Source organism: Lineus longissimus, chromosome 11, assembly GCF_910592395.1.
Source record: "Lineus longissimus chromosome 11, tnLinLong1.2, whole genome shotgun sequence".
NCBI lineage: Eukaryota > Metazoa > Nemertea > Pilidiophora > Heteronemertea > Lineidae > Lineus > Lineus longissimus.
In genome coordinates this window covers 17,130,704-17,150,477 of record NC_088318.1, presented here as the reverse complement: position 1 = coordinate 17,150,477, position 19,774 = coordinate 17,130,704, and the positions used below count along the sequence as shown (strand labels likewise).

Here is a 19,774-nt window from a genome sequence, read left to right as displayed (position 1 = left end):
TACAAAATGAGACGAAATTCAAAAGATGAGTGTATTTTGCTACTTTATTAACAATCCACCTGGGACTGAACACAAGAAATCTTTAGAGCCACTCTGTACAGTCCCAAGTTGCAAAAAGACAGAAATGTGATGGTCAGTACACTGAGTCTACAACAGTTATCACTGGACGGAACGAACTCCACAGCACTTGGATGTTAAATATCACCCTTTATGGATGGACAAATCTCAATATTCATGAAACAACTTGATGTGTCTCAATTGTGTCTTTTTTCCAACACATCCTTAATTCTATCTTCCTATCACAGAAATGATAAATATCATTTGTACTTACAACTTACAGACATAGACTGATTAGATATCTACAAAACTAAAACTTACTTGCATTTCACAAAGAAATATTCAGTGTAGCTCTGAATGCAGTAAAGGCAAAGCTTTTGTACTTGACAAAACCAAGTATCAACGATCAAGTCTTAAAGCCTTTAAAGGCATCCAACAACAGTTTATTTGATCAAGTGCAAACACGTATACCATATATCATCTCATGTGATGAGGCTGTATGGTGACATTTTACAAGATGTGATTAGATATCAGATGGTGTAACAATACAGGCCACATGGTGTACAGTGATGGATGAGAATGGAAAACCTAGATATATGGCACTAGACTAGAACCTGAGATTGTACATTCCAATCAACACACATTGCGTATACATGTATGAAGTATCAATAGTAGCTCTATGTAACCCCAGCCTTATGGTTGCATCGCACATCATCTATAACGTGTTTTCTCTGCATGATTACAGTTGGTGAATCGACAACATACATCTACATTACATTGAGATTCCACATAAAAATATCAAATGAAAAGAACATGGAGGGAAACTTTTCAAACACAATTCCTTGGACGGATTTGATTTCTCTCTGAGGCAAGTTTTTTTACTTCTGGTCACAAAGTCCTTTCAGTAATTTCTTATCTCTATCCGGCAGCTTGAGGAATTCCTGCTGAAAATCTCGACTTTTCCCCGAAGCGAGGTAGCACGTCTTCAGCCGATTGAGGAAGCTGCCGAAAACATCCGACAACGCAGACTGATCCTGAAAGGAGGAGGAAAAGTGAATCAGAAAACCAACCATTGACCTAATTTTCAAACCGAGAACTAATGAAAGCCTGAACAATGATAAATCTCATCAACAGCTCTTACCTCCTCCTCGTCACTCCAGTCATCCCAGTCTGACCCATCATCTGCTGGCGACACTGGCGAAGGAACTCGCCCGTCCATCATATCAACAGACCCACTCATGGCACTGAGGCGCCCACCTCGGTCACTGTTCCCACTGCTGTTCAGGGCACCACATTCCTGGAGCAGGGGGTCCGGCACATGTTCTGCTGCATTGTCTTCGTCTGAGGAGGAGTCGGAATCGTCATCGTTCTGGGGAAAGGTTTGGGGGATGTCGTTCGACATCAGGACCAGGTCTTCATCTGTTGGGTGACTCGAAGACAGCTTTGGGTTCACCAGCTGGAATCATATGAAAATTATGATTATTCTGGTTGTGTCTTGGTCTCATTCATCATGCTACATGTTCTTGTAACCCGGCCCACATTACAACAAAACGCCAAAGGCAAGCCTTTTGATTTGAAGAAAAGCCTTTGGGCAAGGAGAAACTCAACTGACACAGTCTCATTCATCATGCTACATGTTCTTGTAACCCGGCCCACATTACAACAAAACGCCAAAGGAAAGCCTTTTGATTTGAAGAAAAGCCTTTGGGCAAGGAGAAACTCAACTGACAAGTCTTTTCCACATATGACTTAATGGCATCACCCTGGAATCAATTACAAGGCACAAATGGTAAACTTACACTGTTGGTCCTCGTGGCTATGGCTTGGAATATGGACAACAGCTGCTTGCTGTCCCACAACTGTGTCGTGAACACGAGATAGATGTCCAATAGTTGCCTCAGCATTGCGACATCGATGTCTTTGACGGTAATCATATGGGAGAGATACCCGAGCGTCAGAGCACCAATCTTCACCACATGTCGCCGCTTCTCATCTTGACCCCCTTGGAGGAGACATTCACCTGTCTTCATCGCCATGGCACCAACACTAAAAGACAGATGTACATGTAATGATATATCAATTAGATACTGCCAATTCAACCGCGGGAGTCGATAGACTTCAAGGACAGACTATGCCTCCATGCTAGACCCATTAACTTAAGTCTGTGTCGAACTGGCCTAACTTTGTGGCTAGCCATACCACAACTGAATGGGTTGGTTCAGGCTACCACCGTACTGTCCACTCTGTGAGACGTGATGTAAAATACATCCTCAGCACCAAAAAACTTACCACTCTATGAAAACTTTTGATTCGTCCACATCCTCTGCGCTGGATTCAATATAAAACAGCAAGATTGGCAGGATGTCCACAATATTATAGATATCACAGGTTTTGATGAAGTCTGATGTGTGTCCGCCACAAATCACTGTCTTCAGGATACATCCTCAGCACCAAAAAACTTACCACTCTATGAAAACTTTTGATTCGTCCACATCCTCTGCGCTGGATTCAATATAAAACAGCAAGATTGGCAGGATGTCCACAATATTATAGATATCACAGGTTTTGATGAAGTCTGATGTGTGTCCGCCACAAATCACTGTCTTCAGGAGCTGCTTCTCTAACTGTTTAGCAAAGCCATCCTGGCTGCCTTCCTTCACATTGCAACTGAAACGAAAACAAAGCATTTTATTTCATAACAAACTGAGACCAAATCAAGGTTCCATGTACCTGGTGCCTATACCTGGGCAAGCAGAGACCCCAACCAAGTCAGTGACCAACAGGAGTTGCTTGTGATGAACTCTTTCTCTATGGCGTAGGAATGGAGTCCAACCATGCCGTGCACCCTTTCTTGGAAAACCACAACAAGTGAAGGGGGAATCTTACCTCAGGAATCCCTCCAAGGGTGTGGAGAATGGCTTCAGCTTCATTCCCTTTGAAAGATCTTTAGATAACCGCACATCCCGATGGGCATGGATGAAAACGGTCTTGATAAAAGTGGTAATTGACTCTTCTTGTTGTCTTTTCTGAAGGTAATGAGGTAGAGCAGATGAATAGATGAAGGCAGATGTTCAATCGGAGAAAGGGACACCCATGGATCTGGTTAGGACAAATTTTGTGTCCAGTACACTTAGACAATGTCCCAAGAAGTAAATGGTTTCCATTGAAAAACAGAGACATAGCCTTACCTGCTCTGGAGGGAATGACAAATGAGTGTGGGACACAATTAGTGTATGGACAGCAACAAGCGACAAACGGTCAAGGACTGGACGGGAGAGAAGACTGCTGACTGAATGGCACCACCGGGCGATGTGGCTGTATATAGGATCCGTGATTGTCTTCACTGTGTCACAGCACATTTCAACATCCTAGAAAAGGACAATAACATTTGCTACACAAGTTATTACTCCTTCAACTAACAAACTCCGATATAAGTCAGGTTTCTAACTTGTGATAAGAACATATTAAGTTTTCATGCAAATTGAATATTGTAGCTTGTTAGACCCTTTGAGGATAGAGCATTTGTAAACTAGAAAGATTGACATACCTGCCATGTGATTGGAGGGTCATTCAACAATGGTATCAGTCTTCCAGCATGAGCTACCGTCTGCCTCAGCGCCATACATGCACCATACGTCATGACGGACGTCGTCTGCTTCAGGTGACTGTTCCAGAGGTCGAGTAAATGCTGCATGTTGTACCAACGGATGACCTCAGTTAGGAATGGAAGGACCTGCAAGAGACAATGACTGAGGATCAGGATGTATTGTTGATGTGACAAATATTACTGAAAATCATCTTGACATCGGTTAACAACCTTACTGTTGAAAGGAAATTTTTTAGGTTTTGGATCAATTCCAGTCGTGACCCATCACAGCAAAACCAGGCGCATGTCGCACAGAAGATGAGCCTAAATGACACCAGGAGATAATGGAAGAAATTGATGTGCTCATATTTCACAATAGGCAGACAATAGAGAAATGAACAAACAGTCCGTCTCAACCTGCCAAGCTCAGAGCGACATGCGCCTGCTTTTGCTGTGACGGGTCACAGTCATGACTGTATTTACCTGTTGTCCCATCCTCCTGACTTCCCAACGAGGATCAGCAGTGGCCTCTATTGTCTGCAGTAACATCCGCTGTAGAATGTCTGTCAGCGGTGGAATGTGTGACCTGCAATGTCAAAGGATTGTACATTCAGGGATTATTGTGAAAAAACAAACGAAGGAAAAGAAAGGAGCTGTATTGCTGAGCATTATTTAGAAAGTGGAACCTCCCCTGCAGACATTTCTGCCTGGAAGAAAGACTTACCTATGAATTGGGTCACCTTGACCATTTTCCTTCACATCAAAAAGGCGGACCTGAAATAGTAAACACAGGTTATCATACCATGTAGCCCACACCATAACCTGAGAGCTCCAGTTTATGCCAAGAAAATATGCTACAATGGATATGGGTTACTTACTTTGTGTTGGTCTAAGTGTTTCACTTGCGATAACAGTGACAGAGATTTTGTGGCATGATGGTGAGGCTGATGGTCCAATGCAGGAGATTCACTGCGACTCTCGTAGAATGAGAAATGCTTCCTCATCGTACGTGGAGATGCTATTGGTCTACAGGTGATGTGGGCCTCAGTGTGGATTCTGCAAGAAAAGGTAACAGGACATAAAACTAGGTCAAATCAACTTGAATTCAGTTATGGAGCTTCAAGGAGCAATCAGTCAGCAAGCTAGACGTTACATCCCCAGGTCAAGACCCGTATTCCCAATCATGAACTACCGGTACATGTATGAATCCTTGATAGTGATCATCATACCCTCTCTACTCAACAAAACAATCCAACAGGCTCTATCTAACAATCCAACATGCACAAGCATAAAATGAAGTCGTGTTGCCAAAAACATCAGCTAAAGGTTGTGTATGGGACAAAGATGTTTGAATGAAGGAAAACGGCATAAGTTTGAGAGACATGCTGATTGAAAATAGAACAAACAAGCACAAAGTCAAAGTAAAGTATGATGCAAGTACATGTAGTATAGACGATAGTGTAGTTTGTAGGTGAAAATGAAATGATTGTGGGCCTGAATAAGTACTGCAAGAAGAGTGGTCTCATACAGATGAGAGTGAAAGTTGAACATTATGAAAAGCTTTTCTGAATTGAAGCGATACCTCTTCAGTTGCCTTCTGAAAGTTACAATAACAACACATCAAGAATGGAAATTCCAAACCAGGCAGGAATATGACAACAACTGATTTAAGGTTCAAGAGCTCTTCATGCATAACTCACTGGAATACCAACTACAAACGCATGCAATCAACAAATCATTCCAAACAAAGCCTATATGTATTACTAGTTGCTGTGGCTGTAGAATCACTTCTATACAACTCTTTATCTGAATTTCAAGCAGTTGGTCTAAATATGATAAATTGCATTGAGTAGATAATTCTGTGGAGCTGCTTACTTTTGTCTAACAGCCAGGTAGGCCACCGATTCCTGCTCTTCTGAGGATCGTCGTTGCTGTAAAGAAATAAATGGACGTCTCAGACATCGGACAAACAATGCATAAGAGATTTGTACTGAAAATAACAAAATTTGGAGTAAAGAAACTTGTAGTTGTGATAGAAATACGAAAAACATCAAATCACTGAAACAACGTCACCAACTTTTTCAAATATCAATAAGTGAAGCAAGTTATAATGAAAATTGATCATCAAGTTGTAATCGTGTTTGTGTGTCTTCGGTAGACTGACAACAATCAAAAGAATGATGTGCCAAAATATGGTGCAAAAAAGATCATGCTTTGAACGAAATCAAATTCTGTCGGTGCTCAGATAACTTTAACCCCTCAGTGGCCTCCTTTCTAATTCTGCACTACAAGATGCATTGAAGCAATATGTAACATCACTTGAGAGGGTCTGTCAAGCATGTGCCTCTATTTTGGCTCTCAAAATGCATTAAGAAAGCTATGATAACAAATTCGTAGACCAATACCTCAGCACTAACAGTCTCTAACTACTGCTTATGCACACAAAGAAGTAAAATTTCAAAACAAATGTGCAAATAAAAAAATTTGAACAATGTGTGATCTGCCTTGTCAGTATGACTTGATCAATAACTGTAAAACGACCAATTTCGGTTGCCATTTTTTATGGATCCAAGGTGAAGAACATGCTGAAAGAGAAGGCTAATGACCACCACAACCCTACGTCAATACCGTGATTGCGTTGAAGCAACGACATCAAAGCAGCGGTACCACATTTACTGACACACAAGTGTAATACAATGATGTTACCTTCATCCGGTTTCGAGCAATGCCCTGTAATTTCTACAACAAAATTCAACAAATAGCGTGTCAGATAGAATGACCAAATGTCTATTTCTACATCAGTGGAAGCTAAATTCAGGTGCTATAAGTTGTACCGCCCAACACAATACAGTCTTGCTTGAATATACATAGTGTAGCTCAGTATACCAGTGAAATAATGGCAGCTAGCTACCACAGAGCTCCACTGTGGAGACCTATCATAGTAACAGTTGTTGCAAAGCGCTTTGATACAGGCCCTGCTCAGTGGAAAGCACTATATTAGAGCTATCATTATCTATACTCTACTCTCGATTGGGTGGTGGGGAGATTGTACAGGAGCTACTGCTAGTGTTTTTGCTAAGTGCATACCATTAATGGCATGCAAGCTGTTACATGGCAATCATATCAGATTGGGTGACCAGCTTTCATGTCTTTTTGTGTTCACATATTCCCAGTTTTAGGAGGTATAACTGTATATACAAAACATACGCAAAGATACTACAGTCACGATTGACAAGGCACCGGTGTAGAATTTCAGCAATGTCAACCAAATGACAAGAGAATATGTTCTTGGTTAGATGAGCAGCCTACTGAAGCTTCCTATGAATGTTACCTCTCTTTCTTCAGTGGGGAGATCAGGCTCTCTGTGAACCTTTATCAAAGGAAACCTGAGCCTGTTTGGGGTCTTGAGAATAAAATGGCTCGTGAGTGGGAAATTCATGTAATGGTACTATACGGTCATGCACCTCGAAGCAAAATGCTATGAGGTTTCCAATATCGCTCAATCTTGTAGACAACTATTTAAACTGAAAGGGTAACTCAAAGGTGAAGAAGAAGGTGGACTCCCTAGATTGGACCATGCTTAACAATGAACTACCAACACCAGCAGAGATATATTCACATGCGGTAGCTATTCCTTCATGCAACATGTCAGACAGATACTGAACAACAGATATTGGTTACATATGTGCACCCATCGACAGGATTGAACCACCCCCTTTAAACCAGCAATAAGCAGCAAGACACTCACATTCATGACATTGATGGGTATCTCCTCAGTCGGTGTAGACGTACACACAGACACGTGTCGTTGTGCGTCCAGTCCAGGGCGGCGGTGGTCTTCTTCAGTTATCGGCTGAAAATGGCGAAGAAAAAATTGATAATTACATCCAAGCATTTCAATCCTCCATCAGTCAATCTTGACCCCAAATGAATGAATTGGAATGGAATGATTTCAGTGCTCTAAACTCCTCAACAGATATCGCCATCATATCCTTAGAGAGTGAATTCTATATTGATCCACCTCACCTTGCCAATCGCAGCATGGCCCCTCATGCCTCCACTTGGTGTCCACCTGACTGGGGTGTGTGGTCGTTCCAGGCCTCCACTTGGTGTCCTCCTCACTGGGGTATGTGGTCGGTCCCTGTAAAAAGACAGAAGAATTCAGAAAATGTTATCACTTTTATGGGTTACATCCAAAACGAATGAGGCAAGTTTGCATTTATTCATTCCTAGTTAATGGATAAACCATTGTTTAAACAATATCATTGCTAGGCCGGAAGTATCTTTTGAAATGACAGAGCTCAGTGTCAAGGACAAACATGGTCCGGGAATACACAGGAATGATAAAGGCATAGGCCCCAAATAAGACAACCAGGGTGAGATTTGATGAGCCACATAAGCCTGTGAAATCGCCAACTAGCTGAATGCAGAACTGAAGCAAAAATTAAACCAAAAGTTTACAATGCTTCCTGCTTGGTGATAATACCGAAGTGATAGAAATGCTTCTTTTTCATAAAAACTTCGATCTGTGCTGATTTGCATGTGTAAACAAACACACAACTAATATGAAAACGAAAGAAAATCAGAGACTTTGACAAAATGTATCAACACAAGAACTGCACAATTTGAAACAGGAAAGAACGCAACCAAATTAACATGAACTAAACAGTGGTGTGAAGTATTTCAAGAATTTAACCTTAGCTCCAGGTCTAAATGACAAGATTTTGAACAGTTGACTGGTTTGACTTTTTTCAGAGGTCGAAGGAATCTGTAAATGAAGCAAGTTGGCACAGGTGGTTAGAATAGTCAAGCAGCACTAAAGATTAGTCTTACCGTAGCCTGAAACAGCCGCAGGAAAATCACGTTACGAGAGTTAGAAACAGAACACATGAATTATCATTCAGACCTGCATACCCAAAAATGTCCAAATAGTATTTCGGACATATTTTGGAGTATTGACAGCCAAATCTTTCTGATTTTGGAGTATTCAAATGATTTCTACTGACATCCGAAGTGTGGTTCCAATGCATTATCCTTTTCAATATCGCAGTTACGTCAGTGTCCATTTGATACTGGCATTGACTGGAGCTTCCAGGGCCAAACTTACACCCCCTCAACACTCTTTCCTTACCTGGACAACGTGCCTTCATCCATTGAACCAGACAGCCGCGGTGTCCCATGGATACCGGAGCTGCTCGGGCCAAACGTGTACAGCCAGTGGTTCTTGATGAGGAACTTTAGGATGAGCTCGTAGGCGAATAACCTGCCTTCGCGCCATTCCCACGCATCAGCTGGGAGGTTTTCCCCTAGAAAAAGACAAAATAGGGAGTGAAAAGCAGTTGGAAAATGACAATTTCAATTCAATAATCCAACACACCTCAATTGTAATGATGCCTTAAACAATGGGATGGATACAGAAGATTACTTACTTTCACTTGTGACTTGTACTTTCCCAAGCCCCCTGACATCCAATGACCGTCGGCGAATATGCCCAGTATCTAGTCCGATGGGCTGTGTCATCATGTTGAGGTCAGCATCCCATCCAACTGACAGGTCGTGTAAGATGTACTTCAGGATGACTGGATGGCTACTGTCTTTAGCAACTGAAAGCAAAATCAAGACTTTGGTTGTCAATTTCAAGTCACGGGACCAACAATCTGACAAAGTAGACAGTTTTACATGGATTTGTCATGTGCATACCATATACCTGCTTTGCAACAAACTCCTGGACAGAGAGAAGCAATATTGGGTGATAGCCCTTGCTCAAAGACACAGAGGTGTCACTACTGGTCAAACGTTAAACCCAACATTTCCTATAGTTATGAGCCACGGAGTCTATCTGACCGTTATATGCGTGATTTTATAAGAAGACTTTCATAACTTACCTAGAAATTTGAAAACATTACTTGTGGCCTGTCTGACTGTTGAGGCTGGATGCATGAGGTAGAGACTGAAGGTTGAGAAGTATTGGTCCCAGTTTGGTAATAGCTGTGTGGCAGGGATGTGCTGAAAAGTAAATGAGTATGACTGACAGTGTTAGCCTAAAGGTCTATCTGGCTTGGTGGTCATAGTGTTACTGCTTGATACCACTTTGATATCTGGTCAGTCACTGCAACAATAACCGAGATCCTGCATCAAAATGCCACCGTCTTACCTTCACCAGAAACAGGCAGATTCCAAGTAAACCCTCCGCATTGTAGGCATCCATGAACGTGAAGTCTTTCCTCAGGACGGCAAGGTGGGGCAGTGTCTGGAAGAGATGGAAGGAGAAGTCATGCCACAGTGAAGGTTTTCCTGTTGTATGACCCCACCTGGGAGTTAAGGTGGGCAAAACATTAACGAATGGACATAATTGACTCTGTGTTTGGGTGAGGAGTCCCATTATAATCTCTACTGATGCTGTTCAATTCAAATAACGACTTAGACATCTTCTCCAAATGGAATTTTTTCGTGCAATGAACAAGCAAGCAATTCCTAATACCGTACCATACATGTAGCTTTATCACATCCATTACCACTCTCCTGCTGCGTCGTGTTCTTACACAATTCAACGACAGCGTCGTGTAATGCACAGAGAGTCTCCTTCGCGTCACATCTCAACATGTAGGAGGAGAACGTCTTGATGGCATTTTCTCGGATGGTCAGTTGGGGATGTGCCAACATTGGGTAGATTAGACCCTTGATGTTGTCACTGATGAATTCTGGGATATTCTTTAGCTCTTGTTGGCCAAACTAGAAGGAAATGGAGATGAAATTTAACTTTTTATCTCACCAGAGAGAGACTGATTTAAAGTAACCTGAAGGTCTCATCTAACCCTGATTCTCTCATTAGACACATCAGATTAGACTCAATTCTACTTGCAAGTTTCTTTGGAAAACATTGTCAATTTCAAATATCCTGTCTCACAGATTGAAAAACTGATTCCGAGTGAATGTTGCCTCACCTTGAGCATATACTCTGGTTTTGGAGACTTTGGTACCCAACTCTCCTCCATTCCAGTCCAGTGGAACCGCTTCATAATCACATTCACACCTGAAAAAGAGAGTATTGACCGAGGGTGTTGTTTGCTCACAAGTGTGACTGACAGACTTGGGGCCTAATGCCTTAAGTTTAATCTCTAGCAACTCCAGAACACCTGGTGGACTCTCTCTACTCATGCAGAGGGCTACATCAATCACCTTGGGATGAGAAAGGATCAAACTTACCCATCATAGCTCCTTCTTTTGCCTGCCAACTCGCGTCTGGTTTCAAACACAACTGGACGAGTTCCGTGAAAAAACTTTCTAATGCCATCACAGGTAATCTTTCTACAACTGGACTCAACCGGCTTGCGCAGGAATTCCGGATTTTTGACCAGACGTCTGTCAAACCACTGATTATGAGATTCTGAAAGAAGATTGATACATCAAGATTACATGTACATAGCTTTGGACATGGAAGATGTGACCCTATTTTAGGCTTATGTTCCCCTAGCGATCACTGAAATACAATGGGTAAAACTAAGCCTAACCGTGAAAAAAAGGAATTTTAAACATCACACTGGCTGTTGAAACTGTAAGTCAAGACCTGAGGCTGTTGCCCCCATTGCCAAAAACAGCTGTGGTTTTAGCTACTACAGCCAGCATATAGGAAATCTGAACTATACCTTGACCAGGCCAAAGTTTTCTTCGGTATCAAGGTCTTGTAATCTGGTCCGAAGCCATTCCATGATGTGGACATAGGTCTGATTCCTGACCACTGGTTTGTCAACCGCTTCTGAGATGCTACACTTCAGGCATTCAACCATCCCAGAGGAAATGGGCTGGTGCTTGTACCTGAAAACAAACAAGTTGAACGTTAGACAAATTTTGTCAAATTTTCGTTAAGCTAAACACTGTCATAAATGTTGCTCAGCAGTGAATGTTTTACAACAAACGTGGACTCTCAAATACTTGGCAGCTTGGCTCAACTGAAAATTCGTATTTCTACTGCTGGATTCGCTAATAATTGTCTTACCATCTTATGAAGTCGTCCAACACTTCATTTATGGAACTCTTATAAGTCTTCTCATCACCCAAAGATGTCACCACCGAGCCGAGACGACGTATCCGCGGCTTCTTCCCATCGGCTTGAAGACCTTCCGACCAACCATATCGCCTCTCGAACAGGTAATGCGTGAAACGATTTAGTTCTTCTTGAGTTGGGCACAGGGTGTGGATGTTTTTCAAGGGAAACGGATTTTCATCATCGGCTGTTGTTGATAAGAACTGGTCCTCCAAAAACTCTTCATCTGTTTGGTAGATGTGTGCGTCCTCGGAAAACACACTTAACTTCCTGTGTAGGTGGCGCATGCACTCTAACTCACATTTTGTGGAGGTTGCTGCCTCAAGGTCATCTAAGGTCAAACTGTGGACCTCCGTCATGGTTCAGTTTTTCAACAACCTGTAATTATAAGACATAGATTTGGGATAACAAAAAGAGGCTAATTAATTGGGTTAAAGAGACGAATTTCTGGAAATCTACGATCCTTGCCTGGTCACTATTACATGTATTACAGCCAAGCTTGGCTTGCCACTGTCCCAGCTATGCATGGCTGGTCACTCTTAGCTATGCTTGGCTGGTCAGAGGCCGTCACTGGCCTCTGCACCTTAGCACTTTCACTAACACACAGTAGTGGTTTTCAGAATAGTTCATGAATTATCATAGAATGAAAAACTATGCAAAACCGTGGTAAAATGTAACGATGTTTTTAACAGATAAAATGCTTTTAATTATAGATACACCTGTCATGAGTACTATGAAAGAACTACCCATACAACTGGGCATGGCTTTATTTGTCCGTAAACCTAAACCCATCAACAAACATAAAATAATGATGTCTCTTGTCACAAACTGGTTTTATGATGTTTATCTCTGTGTATGGTGATTGCAACGAGAAGCACGTCACCATGGTGACACTGATGATTTGGCGCTGCCACAAAAGTATTTAACCATTATCACATAGAAACTGGACAAGCCGAAATGATTTTATTTATAGATCATCACAAGATGAGAATTAAGTCCAGTTGATACATTTTCAGGTTACATGTTGATGTACAAACAAAATCATGATATACAAGACTCGAGGCCATTGGCAACACGATGCAATTCCATAATTGCTCCAATAATTCATGCTTCTGACCAACAGTCAATAACGCTGCATTATCACTGACAAATCAATCAAACTGTTGGAGCGAGATTAATACCGGTACTACCACTACCAGGGTAACCAGGATATCATACAATAGTCGATGATGGTGCTCAGTCTACCATGCATGTACTAAACACCATTCCAAGTCAGCGACCTGACATGAATATCAACTCATTTATTCATATCATATCATCAGTTCTCTCGGGGGGGGGGGGGGGGGGGGGGACTTAGGCCAATCACAACTATGTCAACTTTGTAGTCACTAGTCAGTCCATCACATTCACAGCTGGTAGAGATGCAATCATCAGTGCATAATGTGCAAGCAAGCATGAAAGACTGCAACTAGTAAAAGAGGGGTGACCTATCATTTACCAACCTCCGCCTGCCCCAATTTATGTTCAGACACATTGCGCGATAGCCTATTGTAATTAGGCCTATATCAATATCGCCACTTCTGTCTTATCGCCATTTATTTACGTCACAATGTTAATTCCCATAAAAAAGTGGCGATATTATGCACAAACATCTTACGACGTGGCATTACAATATCGCAACATTGCATAGGCCTAGTCTGAAATGCTGATATAGGCCTAGCCTAGTGCATAAGCATGGGATGACTTTCATTTTAATTTGATATTGATTGTCCACACTCAAGTCAATGACTCAATCGATGGCATGCACTGTTGTAAATGTTATATCCAAATTTCACAAACATAGAAACGATGGCTTAAATTGAAGGTTACTTACAACTAATGGCTGACTGAATCAATTTCCTAGGGACTTATTCGGACCTTGCGCGTGGCAACATTGGCTAATAGCCGGTAGGCCCTAATGTGTAATGTGAATTCTCGGAAACGATCATGAAATGTCAAAAATCGGCCATGTTGTTTACATCGTGACGTCACTTGGTTTTTACAATTTTATAAGTCAAAGTCTAAGATAGCGAAAAAGTCGATTAAATATGCATTTTCAATTGTATTTTCACTCCACGTGGATTTTGAAGTGATAGATATCCAGAATATTGTGATTCTTAAAAATTTAATAAGCTATTCTTACGCAGTCCAGTGAAATACCTGTAATGCTTCGCAGTCTATTGATTGCTTGGGCTGTTGAGCAAGACTGCCACTGCCAGAGGAAAATTTTTCCCAGCATTCGTTTCGGCAGTGCAATCCGACATGGCGAGCGCAAGTGGACACGGACAAGGAAGAGAAAAGGGTACAGAATCATAAATTTCAACACCCTTAGATGAAATAAAAGAAGAAATAAAGATATTGCCCATCATGTTCAATATATATTCTGTTCAATCACCTCGCGTCAGCGCTTTATACGGCGTAGTTCCCTTGCTTTTGATGGTATTTTTGCGGCGCGCTGTTGTCTTTGGTTGCTGTGCATTTCCAGGAAATGTACAGTCACAGTGCAGGCTTTGCATTTGTACTATTGTACAATCCATGATGTAATGCGAAATCCATAACATCGGCTGTCTCTGATCACTCTAACAGTATTTCAATTCATGTCCGAAACATTGGCAGTGGACATTCAAGAGTCACCAGTCACAAGCGCACAAAATCTCATGATCTATCGGAGTATCATCATCATCATGATCATCATAACTAGTTCGAAATCATTTGACATTAAATGATTGATGATTGAAATGTCCAAAATCGTTGAAAGAAAAAAAGTGTTCGGGAGCAACTCATGTCGATGATGTGGCTATTTAGTACTTTCCACTGTGGCATTACTGTCTCCTACTGTAGCCTAAATCCTGTCAACCTCTCTAGCCTACATAAATATAAATCTTAACTGCTTCTATTGGCTATGAATGTTGTCGCCCTTGCTAACTGACAATACATTTCTATTTTAGGTCACGCGCCTTCCTGTCAGGGTTCAGGTCAAGGAACTCATTCAAATCAACCACCGCGACACTTTGTCTTGCTTGATGAGCTGGAAAATGGCGAGAAAGGGCACGATGGCAAAAGTGCTGATAGTCAGTTTGTGAGCTGGGGACTTGATAGCTCTGATGATGGATCATTAACAAGATGGAATGGCACAATTATAGGACCCCATAAAGTAAGCAGTGCCTTGATATTTAGGTTGATGCTACTATTGGTATAAATTGGATTTCAGCCTCCTTCGGCTTGTACACACACCTGTCGTTGTTGATGTATCCAGTATTTGAAGTTGAGTAGAAACTTGTTGCAACTGCTTGGCTATGTCCAAATTTGGAATCTTTTAAGTTCGCAGTATTGAATTGCGAAAATCTTTCATTTTACATTAGATTACTGCAAAGACTATAAATTATTGCTTTGCCGAGAGATGGCATAGTTTTTCCTAATGTTGACCAATCTTTTTTCAGACGGTATTTGATGGGCGGATTTACCTTCTAAGGATAGATTGTGGGCCGAAGTATCCAGATGAACCACCGACGGTTCACTTCACAACAAAAATTAATTTGCCGTTTGTGGATGAGAATGGTTTAGTAAGTATGGAATGATTCTGAAAGTTGTCCCGAAGAGAATGAGATAGGTCTCAATCTTCTGCCAGGCTCAAACTTCTCCGAGCTTTATCACTACCATAGTTTGAAGTAGTTAAAGTGTTATTAGTTCCACTCACAGAGATAAAACATAAATGACGGCTGATATTGTGACAGAAAATTATGATACTTGAAAAACTTATGCATCTTTCACTTTCTTCCAGGTAATAAAGTCGTCTGTGAAGGAGCTTAAAAATTGGTCGCGATGTTATAGTATCCACTTTATACTCAGTCTTCTGTATAAATTGATGCAGAGCAAGGATTATTGTAAGGTACCGCAGCCTCCAGAGGGTCAGGTTTACGACTTAGATAACAATAAGAAGAAGGGGTTACAGAAAGGTGGGATGCTGCATAAAGGTGGGATGTTCCAATGAGCCGCATTGCTGCTGGGTCGTTCAAAGTTACAAAATGCCAGTGATTTTATAATCACTGTCTCAATTGAATATCTCTTGACTTTGGTTTCTTCAATGTAAGTTTCACCTTGACCAGAGCTATTAAACCATAGTACATTATGCGTTAAACAATGTACAGGTATTTTTTTCTTGTTTAGGTGAAAGCTACAATGCCAATTTCTTTTGAGCACCATTTTAACCCTTGTCCTAGAGTACTGTCTAGTAAACCTGGGAACAAGAATGTATCATTTGCTGATCATCATTTGGTAACTTGTTTGGAATCTTCCTGATTTAGTTGCTCTTATTAGTTTGGGCTGTCAATCAATCAATCAGGGTTCAATGATAGCTGAAGGACTGTGACCCAGGTACTAACTCCCTCACGGATGCCTCGAGCAAATGGCAGTTTCCACGCAACAGAATACTCAGTGGTAAGGTTAACTGCCGTGCTTATCCTTGCAGTCTGAGGCTGTCAAGGATGCCTTGTCCACTGGGTTTGTTTTTGTCAGGAATTGCCATTTGCTTCTGGCTTTCGAGCAATTATAATCGTGTACACCAGAGTGTATTTGAAGTGCCGGTATGTTATGGGTTGTGGAGACATGTTTGACATGATACAGTCCAAAGTCGCGAGGATTTATAGCCCATAGTCAGTTTCTATGGAAGAAAAAATATCAGACATGTAATGATAAAAATAGTGGTAGTGCACCAATTGTAAATGAGTCAGTTGTGGTTTTTTCCTGAGTTTTTAAAGTTGATGCTGTGTTAATAGGCAATGTTGATACATTTGAAGCCTTCTAAATAGGCCACTACTCCTGGCTTTTAAGTTAATTCTGATTTTGGCAAAAAAGCTTTTTTAGTTTTTGTATGGCCTACTGATAATGTAGTCTAGTTGATGGCAAACGTCTGGTTCACTGCGTGTACAGTACGAGAACAATCTAAAGCAAGACAGTCGTCGGCCAATAAAAGGAAAGCAACTGTTGTTGTGACTAAAGATTGCCTTAGCCTGAACGAACAGTTAAATGTGACCCGCTCTACCAAAACTAGGCGCTTGTAGCATCTGAACTTGACAGGTTGATACGGACTTGTTGTTCATTTCCCTATTGTAGACCTTTTGTGAAATGTGACCAAATCAGTTTGTAATAGATTTCACAAAAGGTCTACAATAGGGAAATGAACAACAAATCCGTATCAACCTGTCAAGTTCAGATGCGACAAGTGCCTAGTTTTGGTAGAGCGAGTCACAAATATTTGACGAATCTGTAAACTTGAGTTGTTCTCTGTTGTATTAGATTGGTTGCCCGTAGAAACAAGAGCAGACATGCTTTGGCAAGTGCTACATGTATCAGCTTCATATTATCTAAAGGTTTGGCAAAGTTCTTCTTCTAAGTATCCTATGTGTGTTCAGTTTTTGCCAGTTTCTCATCCCACGTACATGTAGTTGCCGATTGGGTAACTGCATGTGGATCAGGAGGTTCAGCTTCTCAGTGGTGGTGCTGTGCACTTTTGAACCAGACACTGCAACATGTATATATTGGCGAGGTAATAACAGTGTACATGTACGTAATAAACAGCGCATCTCTCCACTGGGAAAGTGTATAGTGCATTTTTGTCTTTGATGGAACGATTTTGCCCGCTTGTAATTAGTTTCAAAATTGGGGGAAATGACTTAAGACTCTCAGATGGTACCAGTAACCAGTTGACATCAGTTTTGGCTTCAGTTACCACAGTGGTTGCCTGTTTGGCCCAATTCACATAGGATTCACTGTTATGAGCTTGTTCTTTAATTGGCTTAGACTTGAAGACATTCTGTGAAATGACCTTAGGATGAAAAGTCACAACATGAATCCTACATGTATGTTAGCACACACTTTAGAACGGAATTGTTTGTTCTTAGAGTGACGCGTTACAAGTGAGGTGTGCCCATTGGAGAATGCTGCTTTTTGGACATAAATTATGCAGACCAAGCTACGTGGTGTAAAATATATTGTTCTGTAAAATATGTGTTCCTGCTGTGAATCACTATTTGTATTGGAATTCAAACAGCTTTAAGATCATTTCGACCCCTTCTCATCGCTGTATTACGTGGCTTGATCCCTCACCTATTTAGTTATGAAGATTTTTATATTGAAGGCAGTCGGTATGGCAGTAGATATGCTGACCTTTTTCAGACATGGTTGTCAAAACATTGTCATTGTCAACCATGTTTATTTTTTGCTATTGCAACTTAGGACCCTCTTGTTTTGTTTGATAATTTGCTAGTCTTGAGCATTTTGGTGATTTGATCATGTTCATGGCTGACCTATGGTTATAGAATAATGTCACGATTTTCCTTTATGATATTAATTGTAGTATTAACAGTACTGTTAACCCCTTCATTTTCGTGGCCCAATGTCCGCAAAAACATTATTTTCAGCTTTTGCACCAATTCATTTCCCCATGTGAGTGCATTAATTTTCTTATGACAACACCTTCAAGTTAAACATTTTGTCCCCCAAAAAGTCGTAACTATACCGCTCTCATGATAATATTCGTCTCACGAAAATCAATTGGTTTCAAGTAGTCATGGCTGTTAGTTTGTGGGGATAATGGGATGTCTTGATCAAGTCTTGGGGGTCGTACCTCATTTGGCACTTAATCAACCCCGAAGGATTGCCCTGGGGTTCACCACTGTCCCATATTGTATCATTCTTCCAAATTTTTATTTTCTTTGTCAAGGACCCAGCAGTCCTATCTGATGGCCAAACATGGCGGATCCTAGAAATCTCATGACAGTGTGACATCAGGGAAGAATCCTATTAGTTAATGCTGACTTTTAATCTTTTTAAGAAACAAGAGGGTTAAGAAGTTCGTGTTCGGTCAAGATGCATATTTGCTAAACTGTAAGCTGTACATAGACACAAGGTATTTTCTGTCACTGTGTTGTTGCGTGTGATTTTCACAAACTGGCTAAATCGGTGAGGTTTTTATTGAGTTCGGGATATACATAAGGTTTTGCAGTCAAGTGATATCGAAAAACGAGTTTAGCGGAAGTATCCAATCTACTTGTAATTTTTGCTCGTTGTTGAGTTTCATGAAAAAAACACACTTTCAAGTGAATTAAGGCCACCCATTTCTCATTGTGAGCTGTATGGACTGAGCACGCGTATTGACGCATATGGCTATGACGCCCTGTCAGTATCTGGCCAATGTTAGTGTCTGTCTCGTCAGTCGATTTGAGTTTATTTGCTTCTATCATGTCATAGCCATTATGTGATGCTGTTTCATTCACGTCTCACAAGACTTTGGTATTTGAGGTAGATGTACTTAACAAAGCCAGGTCATCATCATCATGCTACCAGGGCAGTCTGAGCTAAGCCATCACTCAAGATGCTCTTACCGTATATATCCTTCGAACTGTGTGTGAATACTTCATTTGGTCTCTGAAACATGTGTAAGCTGAATTGTGTAGCCATCAATCAACACAGTAATATTTTGGTTGAAAGACAAATTTCAGTATGGTCCAAGATGGGTGAATCATGGAATTGTACCTCAGATTTTAACAGAAAATATGACAGTCTTTGTTGGTGGTTCTTCACTTTCAAGTCCAATCATTTGATCTGTAAATCCATTTATTTGATCTGACTTTCCCCGCCCCCTATTTTGCCTTGTAGACTCTTCTAGTTAATACGTTAGAAGAGTCCATATTATAGCCTGTATGGATACTTCTAATAGAGATAGGTAGGTGGGGATATAAAGATTCATCCTAATTTACCTCACACCATGTGCTTAGATACCAGTATGTCAAAATGTTTCTTGTATTATGTATAATTATTAAAATTTGTAAAGGATAACATTGGTCTTGGTTTCATTATTTTGGAAAAATGATTCTGTGGCGATTGATTCCTGCAGTAGAACAAGTCCCAGTCCTGAGATTGATGATCTCTTTACTGCACAAGTTTGGTGGTCTTTGACTGGTATGAGACATTAACACCAATGTGCTGATAGAGGTCGACTTCCACTCACACCTTGAAGTGGTACTCGGCACCCATTTACGGAACTTGTG

At 41.0% G+C, this 19,774-nt stretch overlaps 2 protein-coding genes across 2 annotated transcripts; one reads left to right on the top strand and one right to left on the bottom strand.

Moving 5' to 3' along the window:
• Positions 1-286: 286 nt before the first annotated feature.
• On the bottom strand, positions 287-13,727 carry LOC135495320 (uncharacterized). Its single transcript, XM_064783785.1, has 26 exons — positions 13,561-13,727; positions 11,640-12,065; positions 11,290-11,458; positions 10,850-11,030; positions 10,588-10,676; positions 10,130-10,375; positions 9,798-9,893; positions 9,529-9,649; positions 9,073-9,246; positions 8,775-8,949; positions 8,340-8,411; positions 7,670-7,784; positions 7,392-7,496; positions 6,975-7,046; positions 5,519-5,574; positions 4,522-4,699; positions 4,368-4,417; positions 4,127-4,229; positions 3,605-3,790; positions 3,246-3,425; positions 2,944-3,083; positions 2,521-2,724; positions 2,347-2,490; positions 1,857-2,103; positions 1,199-1,513; positions 287-1,091 (listed from the first exon to the last, which is right to left on the bottom strand). Exons 2-26 carry the CDS (start codon positions 12,044-12,046, stop codon positions 936-938), a joined length of 3,981 nt encoding a protein of 1,326 aa, XP_064639855.1. The 5' UTR covers positions 12,047-12,065; positions 13,561-13,727; the 3' UTR covers positions 287-935.
• A 247-nt stretch (positions 13,728-13,974) lies between these two features.
• On the top strand, positions 13,975-19,562 carry LOC135495609 (ubiquitin-conjugating enzyme E2 variant 2-like). Its single transcript, XM_064784415.1, has 4 exons — positions 13,975-14,028; positions 14,675-14,880; positions 15,167-15,289; positions 15,508-19,562. Exons 1-4 carry the CDS (start codon positions 13,989-13,991, stop codon positions 15,715-15,717), a joined length of 579 nt encoding a protein of 192 aa, XP_064640485.1. The 5' UTR covers positions 13,975-13,988; the 3' UTR covers positions 15,718-19,562.
• The last annotated feature ends 212 nt before the right edge of the window (positions 19,563-19,774 follow it).